Here is a 10,627-nt window from a genome sequence, read left to right as displayed (position 1 = left end):
ATTTAAACACAAGGTTTATGACACCACACCAATCCCAAACTTCCCTTTATGGTCATAAATATTAATAAATATTAAAATTTCATAGATTTTTATTTACTTTTACTAAAATTAGAGTGCGAAAACCAAATGTCTTCGGACGACGAGGACGCCAACGTGATACCAATATACGACCAAAAAGTTTTCAATTTTTGCAGTCGTATAAAAACAGGTTCAACCCGCCATTTTTCTTAAAATGTCCTGTACCAATCACAGGCACTTGTCTCAGAAAAAAAATTTCCTATATACCTTATTATAACACAAGGTACTTTACTTGCATTTTAGAAAAATGTTAGGTGGTGACGAAGTTCCGTTATATGCCGCTTTATAGGCTGTCAACCCCACTAAGCTTGTTATACCGTAAATCTAAATTGATTTATCTATACAATGGTGTATAACATGCCTACATTTGTTGTCGGAATCATCCGTAGCAATCCTACCAAAGTATGTCAATCGTAATTATTTTGCAAACCGCTGAAGAATTGGCAATAAACGCGTCATGCTCCTTGAATATCTCGGTTTCCGATTGGTCAATTCTATGGGAAAGTCTAAATGATTCTCGGAGTTATCTGATCTTGATTCATTTCATACGTAAAGTCAAGAGAGAGTCTGAAAGACATTGACGTCATGGGAAAAGATAAATCAATTTAGATTTACGATAAAACAAGCTTTAGTGGGATTAATTAACAGCCTATAAAGCGGCATATAACGGAACTTTGTCACCACCCAACATTTTTCTAAAATGCAAGTTAAGTACCTTGTGTTATAATAAGGTATATAGGAAAAAAAAATTCTGAGACAAGTGCCTGTGGTACCAATGTGTTACTTGCATTGTCAGTTGGTTTTTTGTTGCATTTATTTTTTTCTGTTGTTTCGTTGTTACCATTAACAAGTGCTTAAAATAATATAAAATACAATTTAAAAAAATTAAATTTCATTATTGTTTAAAACTAATTTGTTGTGGTTAACGTTTTATTTAACCTAAAACATGTACCACACATTTAAAGATGGAAAAAAGTAAAAACACAAAAAAAACTGAACTCCGAGGAACATTCAGAAAGGAAAGTCCCAAATCAAATGGCAAATTCAAAAATTTAAAAACATCAAACGAATTGATAGCAATTGTCATATTCCTAACTTGGTACAGGCTTTTTCTTATGTAGCAAATGGAAGAAAGTGCTATAAAATGTTATACGTTATCTTTCTATTTTACGAGTTATGAACACTTAATCAACAGTTCCATGTTTACGTGTGAATTTCTTTGGCGTGTGTCGATAAGCTTGGTAATTTAAACAAACTGTGTATATTGTGTCAAATATCGGAGGTTTTGTGTCAAATATCGTAGGTTTTGTGTTAAATATTGGAGATTTTGTGTTAAATATCGGAGGTATGTGTTAAATATCTGAGGTTTTGTGTTAAATATCTGTATCTGTCCATTTTGTGTTTGTCTTATTTTTTTTGGTTATTTAACGTACAATTAAAGTATATCATATTCTTCTCTTTTAAGGTTCCGAGCTACATATAGCCTTTCAGAGCACCTGGGATCACCCCAAGTTTTTGGTGGCGTTTGTGTTGCTGGATCTTTAGTTTTCTATGTTGTGTCTTCTTTAATATTATTTGTCTGTTTGTCTTTTTATTTTTAGCCATGGCGTTATCAGTTTATTTTCAATCTACGAGTTTGACTATCTCTGGTACCTTTCATCCCTTTCCTATTTATATATATAGCAGTCTTTTCAAATATTCTTTTTTATTTATTACAAATACATTCATCAAAAGTTATTACAGGTGTTCATAACCATGTCGCAGTTCAAAACATCTCCTCTTCATATCCTTTCCTTGAAAAAAATCGCGAAATACACTGGGGAAAAGACAAGTTTACATGTTTGGTGCATCACTATGCTTAGCTGATAAGATTTCTGAGCATATTTTTTTTGGATGCCACGTTATGCCCATTGAGGAGAAGGTATGCTCGGAAAGACGGAAAAAAGTTCAGAACAAAGACTAAGCTTTAGACAAAAGCTCAAATAAAAACACGAGTTTTAGTTGAATTGAGTGCAGCAAGAATTACTTCTCTGCCATACACATGAAATAGCCACTAATCATTGAAGTAAGAATTGACACAGAAAAAAATATTAACACAATCCTACTGAACACAAAATATACTTTATAATATTATATATATACTATTTTAGATATGATATCATGTACATGCATTAACATAGGCATAATTTTAATTTTATTGTACCATTCAACTTAACAAAATTTGTTCAATTACAGTTTTCAAATATAACAGTTAAAATTCTGACAACTTTCACACAATCAGTTCTGACATCTGTGAATTTGTACCTCTGGCTCTCCCTATAACTTTCATAGTACATTATGTTTATGTATCGATTTGTTATATAAAAAATCATCTCATTGACATTTAATGTCATGATTCATATAGTCCATAAAAGCTTATTGGAAATGGCGACGTCCGCATTAGCTGTAGTAAACACGGAATTCAAACTAACATTGTTTCATATCTTTAATGTTTAAAAGTTCTATAAACCTGTTGTTTCTATAACATATTCCTGAGAAAAATACACCACCGAATCCTCATCTGTAGGTCTTTCAGCAACAACAACATCCGTAATATCGTTTGTAGTTGTGTAGACGCCATCAGCGTTAATCAAAGTGTAGGTAGCCATTCCACTTTCATCTCTATTGTCTATTGTCGTATGTGTATTTTGACCATTTTTCTGTGTAAAACCTTTACTACACTGTTCACTTTCACATGTTTCATGTGTATTGTGTATTGTCACATGCCTATTGTGTATTTTCATATGTCTATTTAGACCATTTTTCTGTGTATAACCCTTACCACATTTTTGACATATGTGTGTTTTATCGAGTGTACATTTTTCCATATGTCTTCGAAATTCTGTTTCAACATTAAATCCTTTGTCGCATAAATTACATCGAAATGTTTTATGTATTACACGCATGTGTTTACGAAGACTTTCATTCTGTGTAAATTTGTCTCCACATAAATCACAGAGGTAAGGCCTCGCCCCAGTGTGTGTTCTTTGATGTGCTCTAAGAGCGGTTGAATTTACAAATGTTTTAGTACATAAGTCACACGAATATGGTTTTTCTCCTGTGTGTGTTCTCATGTGATATTTGTGACTGGTGGCTGAAGTAAACCCTTTTCCACAAATATCACACAGATGTCGTCTTTCACCAGTATGTGTTCTCATGTGTGTCACCAAATCACTTTTCTTATAGATCATTTTATTACAAACATTACATTGGTGAAGTTTTTTACCAGTGTGCTTTGCATGGTGATTTTGGAACATAGAATTCAGAATCCACCGACTGCATACTTCACACTGAGTTTTGTTTCCTGTGTGTTGTCGTTTGAAGTGTCTCTCCATATCTTTTTTATCATAAAATCCTTTACCACATACCTTGCAGACATGATCTTTTTTACCAGAATGTATCCTCATATGAGGTATCAAACTTTCCTTAAACCTAAACCCTTTCCCACAGACATCACATTGGAGAAGTTTTTTACTTGTTGTGTGTAAACGCATATGTCTTTGTAGGTATCTGCTTACTGTAAAACCTTTATCACACACGGCACAAACAAATGACTTCACTGTAGAATGTGTTTGTAAATGTTTCCTAAAATACTTATTCTCTTTAAACTCTTTTCCACATCCTTCATAATCACACCTCAAAGTCTTCTTAACATTTACATCTTCTTTTACTTGCGGTCCAGCAGAACCTACAAAAAACAAGAAAATAATTTTGAACTATTTTAAGTAAGTTTTCTGCTTTTGGCATCATAGTATTGAGATACTAGCTATACCCATTGCTATATTTTCTATTGTGGTTCTATCTTGGATGAATTTCTTCCTTAGGAAATTATAGTTTTGAGAAACTAACTACTAGTCTATCAATTGCTATATTTTCTACTGTGGTGCTATCTTAGATGAGTTTCTTGCTTAGGGCATTATAGTATTGAGATACTAGCTATACCCATTGCTATATTTTCTATTGTGGTTCTATCTTGGATGAATTTCTTCCTTAGGGCATTATAGTTTTGAGAAACTCACTATATCAATTGTTATATTTTCTACTGGGGTGCTATCTTAGATGAGTTTCTTGCTTAGGGCATTATAGCATTGGGATACCAACTATACCCATTGCTATATTTTCTACAGTGGTTCTATCTTGGATGAATTTCTTCCTTAGGGCATTATAGTTTTGAGAAACTCACTTTATCAATTGCTGTATTTTCTACTGTGGTGCTATCTTAGACGAACTTCTTGCTTAGGCTCAGAGTGCTTAGGGCATTATAGTTTTGAGATACCAGCTATACCCATTGCTATATTTTCTACTGTGGTTCTATCTTGGATGAATGTCTTTCTTAGAAAATTATAGTTTTGAGAAACTAACTACTAGTATATCAATTGCTATATTTTCTACTGTGGTGCTATCTTAGATGAGTTTCTTGCTTAGGGCATTATAGCATGGGGATACCAACTATACCCATTGCTATATTTTCTACAGTGGTTCTATCTTGGATGAATTTCTTCCTTAGCATGCTTATGGCATTATAGCATTGAGAAACCAACTATATCCATTGCTATATTTTCTACTATATATTTGGTGCTATTTTGAATTTATGATGGACCATACAGTGGCCATGTCGCCATGTTTTTTGGCTCACAAATATTATTTTAATTTCCATGGTGACACAATAAATTAGAGGAACAAGCATATTTGAGGTAGAGGATTATTTGTTAGAATTTGTAATGTTATTTAAGTCTTAGAGAACTCAATTTCATGTTAGAATTTGTAATGTTATTTAAGTCTTAGAGAACTCAATTCCAAGTTGAATGGCAAATGGCAAATAATCAGAAAATATTATTTGTTATTGGTTAATCAAATTAAGTATAAGCAAACAGAAATCTATGAAATTTTAACATCAGGTACTACAAAAAGAAGATTATGATTGATTTTGGGAGTTTTAGTATTAACGGTTTACGAATTAGGGGCCAAAAACAGGTCCCAAATAACTTTTCTTGTTTTTTGCACAATAACTTTAGTATAAGTTAATAGGAATTTATGAACTTTTAACACAAGTTTTATGACCTCAAAAGGAAGGTTTGGATTGATTGTGACAGTTTTGGTCCTAACGAATAGGGGCCAAAAGGGGCCAAAATTAAACTTAATTAAGCTTAAATGTTGTGTCCATACTTGCCCTTACTGTTTAGAGTACGACCTCTGCGGTCGTATGAAGCTGCGCCCTGTGGAGCATCTGGTTATAAGAGGTGTTGCCTCTTTCATCACATTTTCAATCAAGACGTGTTTAAACAAAATAACTTACTTGACAAATCTTCATCTTTTCTGCATGAGAGTGGATGTTCTTCGTCTGAATAACTGGTTTCTAACTCTGGTTCTATCTTAATGGACGCCACAGATTTTCCTGTTTCAGGAGGTGAATTATTATCACCAGATGCAGCAGCTAAGTCGTTAACGTCTGAATCAGAAATATCTGTGTGTGAAACTCCAAAAAGACTTTCTAATACCTCAACTGCCTCTTTCGACTCTGAATCCATTTCAGTCTCAGATTTGTTGACACCCATCATAGAAGACTCCTCCAAGTTCTCCACTGCCTCCTGCGACTCTATATCCATTTCAGTATCAGATTTGTTGACATCTTTCATAGAAGACTCCTCCAAGTTCTCCACTGCCTCCTGCGACTCTATATCCATTTCAGTATCAGATTTATTAACAGCTATCACGGCAGCCTCTTCAAAGTTGACATTTTTTGCAACTGTGTTTAAGGTTTTCGATGTAGTAATTTTTAAGGGATGAGCCTGGTCTGAGGTAAAAGGAATGTCTGAAATAGCAACACCTGAATCGATTGGTCGAGTGACATTGACATCTAGATTGATACTACTTTGATCAAAGTTCTCAACAGTTATACTGCCTGTTGACAATGAAGAAATACTTTTCGCACTAGATGGATTCGACGCCGATTTATTCTGATAATACTTCTTCTTGATCTCAATGTTTGTAGAAGATGCAGACTGCTTTCCTTCTGGAGTTCTCGAGTTGACAAGTCTTCCAAATGCAGATCCAGAAAGATTTTGTTTCCCATGCAATTGTTCTCCTTTAGAAGAACTCGACTTGACAGGTCTTCCAAATGCAGTTCTAGAAAGGTTGAGTTTCCCAGGGGACTGATTTTTACATAGGTGATTTTCTGTGTGTTTCTGAACTCTATCATTCCTAATCCACAAACTACACACGTCACACTGAGTTGTATTTCCAGTATGTGTACGATTAAAGTGTTTCAACATATATCGTTTCTGATAAAACCCTTGACCACATACATAACATATGTGATCTCTATCACCAGTATGCATCTTCATGTGAGGTCTTAAACTGTCCTTATTACTAAACCTTTTATCACACACTTCACACTTGTAACTCTTATCATCTGTGTGTGTTAACATGTGCCTTTTGAGATATCTTTTGACTGTGAAACTTTTATTACACATGTCACACACGAAGGGCTTGTCTCCACAATGTATTAATAAGTGTCTTTTTAAGTATTTATTCAAGGTAAACACTTTTCCACATCCACCATAATCACACCTTAAGGATTGTTTCTTTTTCTTTACATTTTCTTCTCTATTTTCATCAAAACCTAGTAAAACAATGCAATCATTAAAATAGGTTTATCATGTTTAATGGGAAAAAGGGAGTGGTGGAAACACATGTCTCTTGTTCATCATTAATTGTGGAATGACCATTCAACTATGATCGAGGAGTCAGCATGGTTTTTTTTCCATTAAGAACGATAACTAGAGGCTCTAAAGAGCCTGTGTCGCTCACCTTGGTATATGTGAATTAAACAAAGGAAGCAGACAGTTCATGACAAAATTGTGTTTAGGTGATTGTGATGTGTTTGTACATCTTACTTTACTGAACGTTCTTGCTGCTTACAATTATCTCTATCTATAATGAACTTGTCCGAGTAGTTTCAGTGGAAAATGTTAGTAAAAATTTACAAATTTTATGAAAATTGTTAAAAATTGATTATAAAGGACAATAACTTCTAGGGGGTCAATTGACCATTTTGGTCATTTTGACTTATTTTTTAGTCTTAAATTGCTGTACATTATTGCTGTTTACAGTTTATCTCTATCCATAATAATATTCAAGATAATATCCAAAAACAGCAAAATTTCCTTAAAATTACCAATTCAGGGGCAGCAACCCAACAACGGGTTGTCCCATTCATCTTAAAATTTCAGGGCAGATAGATCTTGACCAGATAAACAATTTTATCCCTGTCAGATTTGCTCTAAATGCTTTGGTTTTTGAGTAATAACCAAAAACTGCATTTAACCTCCATGTTCTATTTTTAGCCGTGGCGGCCATCTCGGTTTGATGCTGGGTCACCGGACACATTTTTTAAAATTAATACCCCAAAGATGGTAGTGGCCAAGTTTGGATTAATTTGGCCCAAGAGTTTCAGAGGAGAAGATTTTGTAAAAGATCATGGAGATTTACGAAATTAGTTAAAAATGACTATAAAGGACAATAACTCCTAAAGGGGTCAACTGACCATTTTGGTCATGTTGACTTATTTGTAAATCTTACTTTGCTGAACATTATTGCTGTTTACAGTTTATCTCCATCTATAATAATATTCAAGATAACAACCAAAAACAGTAAAATTTCCTTAAAATTACCAATTTAGGGGCAGCAACCCAACAATGGGTTGTCTGATTCATCTGAAAATTTCAGGGCAGATCGATCTCGACCTGATAAAAAATTTTACACCATGTCAGATTTGATCTAATTGCTTTGGTTTTTGAGTTATAAGCCAAAAACTGCATTTTACCCCTATGTTCTATTTTTAGCCATGGGGTCCGTCTTGGTTGGTTGGCCGGGTCAAAAAACATTTTTTTTTAACTAGATACATCAATGATCATTGTGGCCAAGTTTGGTTTAATTTGGCCCAGTAGTTTTAGAGAAAAAGATTTTTGTAATAAAAGTTAATGACAACGGACGACGGAAGCCAAGTGATGAGAAAAGCTTACTTGGCCTTTTAGGCTAGGTGAGCTAAAAAAGCCAAATAAAGTACAAAGTTGAAGAGCATTGAGAACCAAACATTCAGTTTTGCCAAAAACAGCAACGTAATCTATTCCTGAGGTAGAAAAGCCTTAGTATTACAGAAATTCAAAGTTTTGTTAACAGTTAATTTATATTTATGAACATATCAATGATAACTCATGTCAACACAGAAGTGCTGACTATTGGGTATTAAAACTCCACCAGCAGTGTCATCGACCCAGTGGTTGTAAATAAACTCATCACAGAAACCAGGATTGAAATTTTATATTTACACCAGACACATGTTTCGTCTACAAAAGACTCATCAGTGACGCTTGAATAAAAAAAATGTTAAAAAGTCCAAAGTACGAAGTTGAAGAGGATGACAGACTGTGGGTTTACTTTAAAAATATTGATCTATTTGCCACAATGTCCACTTTTTCTCTCGAACACAATGGAACGATAAATATTAAAGCTCTTCACAAAGTTTCCTCTTGGTATATGTACACAATGACCCATCTCTATTATGCATTATATTTGTTGTTTTGATACTATTACAAATTATAAATTTAATGCCATGTTGCTTATTTTTTTATCGATATGTAAGATGTATTTTTCACTAAAAGGACCCCATTGGAAATAAACCCTTTTAACACACCGCCAGTGTCTTGCCAGTTGTTACCTGCAAACATGCTGTAGCTTTTCACTAAACATATTAGACATATTATTTCAAAACTGTGCATGCATATTTATAGAAATGGTTGAGACTACTTACTGGACAACTCTTCACTGTCAACAGCTGAATCGTATTCGTCAGAAAGACTGGTTTCCAAAATGCTTTCAGTTTTAATAGACTCAAGAGGTATGATAATATCAGGATCTGAGTTATTTGAACTAGATGGACTTGACTGGCTTATAACTGCAATTGGTTTTGTTGGAGTATATTTCTCCTTGGTACCAATTCCTGGATCTTTGGTGGATGAACACTCCCCATCTGATATAGTTGACAAAGTAGGTGAATTTTTCATTTGTCCATAAGTCTCTGTGTCGTTTTTATCCTTGACATTACCTACTGTAGGTTGGACAGTTGAACGTTTTCCATTAGATTTACATGACCGTGTCACCATCGGAACACAATGTTTCTTTTGATTATATTTCTCCTTTTCTGTTCTGCCTCTTGTTTTTATTGTTGAAGTATTAGCAGCTAGATGTTTTAACTGCACTATGCATGGCATCGGTGATTTATTTACACCCACTGGACTTGGTGCGGAAGAAATGATTTTTGGATCATCAGGCTTCTCCTTGGAAAATAATGTTGAAGTATTCAGAGCAGATAAACTTAACTGTGCCACAGCAGGGGTGTTACTTTTATCATGTGTCTGTTTGTCATTAGTGTCAACATTATTCGTAGCTGGAGCATTTACAACCTGTAGCGTCAACTGCAGAACAGGTAGATTGGCTGAAGCTACATCTTTACCTTTGGTACCTTAATAGAAAAGAAAAAATAATTAATGACCATAACAGCAAACATAATAAACTGTTATTACAGAAATATGTCTCGCTTTTTTATAATTTCAATAATGCAAATGTTGAAATAAAAAATAGCAACACTTTAACATGTAAGTTTAGCAAATATTCAAAGTCAATGAACTATGACTGGAAGTACATGGCTAAACAATCTCCATGGAAATGAGATTTGCCAATGCTAATACAGCTGCATACTAAATACCATTGACTTTATATCATAAGTAGTTCTCTTTAAACAAACCTTACCACAAATTAATACAAGTAAACTAAGCAAAATTTCAAAGTCAATGAACCATAACTGAGGGGAAGGGTAAAAAAATTCCATGGTAATGAGAGGTGCCAATGTTAATACAACTGCATACAAAGTATCATTGACCTACCACTACTGGTTCCCCATCAACTGACCTAATCACAAACTAATACATGAAAACTAACCAAAAGTTTCAAAGTCAATATACCATAACTGAGGGGGCGGGGTCAAATAATCTCCATGGTAATGAGATGTGCCAATACTTATACAACTGCATACCAATTATCTTTGACTTATCACTAGTAGTTCACCATAAACTAGACCTAATCATTAACTAATACATTGTTGACGCCGCCGTCGCCAAAGCTGGAAACAGCATACCTAGGTCTCACTTTATGACTCTGTCAAGCTAGAAAAAAACGTAAATATCCAACTTTAACTTCATTTTGTCTTATTTTTAATTGACCCTGTAGGTTTGCTCCACTTGACCAATGAGATTGCGGCAACTTTTCAATAAAGTTAAACATTGCCAAAGCTGATATTTCATTGTTCAGCAAAACAAAATTACGATGTCAAATTGTTTCAATAGGTGTGTTTCAGAATTAAATGCAAGTTTAGAAGAGAAGCATTGTTTTTAGACTCCACCAACCTTTAAATAAAATTTGATATTTTACATACAATTCTAACAAATTCTAT

The 10,627-nt window shown here is 34.0% G+C and overlaps 1 protein-coding gene across 4 annotated transcripts in view; it reads right to left on the bottom strand.

The window, feature by feature from the left end:
- Positions 1 to 2,249: 2,249 nt before the first annotated feature.
- Positions 2,250 to 10,627, bottom strand: part of LOC139497252 (zinc finger protein 585B-like) — a 28,404-nt gene continuing 20,026 nt past the window's right edge. For all 4 annotated transcript variants that reach the window (XM_071285405.1, XM_071285402.1, XM_071285401.1 and 1 more), the window contains exons 5-7: positions 8,930 to 9,640; positions 5,414 to 6,739; positions 2,250 to 3,805 (exon numbers count right to left, since the gene is read on the bottom strand). In XM_071285405.1, the coding sequence (XP_071141506.1) occupies positions 2,580 to 3,805; positions 5,414 to 6,739; positions 8,930 to 9,640 (3,263 nt within the window). In that variant the 3' untranslated portion in view covers positions 2,250 to 2,579. The remainder of the gene's footprint in view (positions 3,806 to 5,413; positions 6,740 to 8,929; positions 9,641 to 10,627) is intronic.

This window comes from Mytilus edulis, chromosome 12 (genome assembly GCF_963676685.1).
Source record: "Mytilus edulis chromosome 12, xbMytEdul2.2, whole genome shotgun sequence".
NCBI classification, from domain to species: domain Eukaryota; kingdom Metazoa; phylum Mollusca; class Bivalvia; order Mytilida; family Mytilidae; genus Mytilus; species Mytilus edulis.
This window is presented reverse-complemented; position numbering and strand designations above follow the sequence as displayed.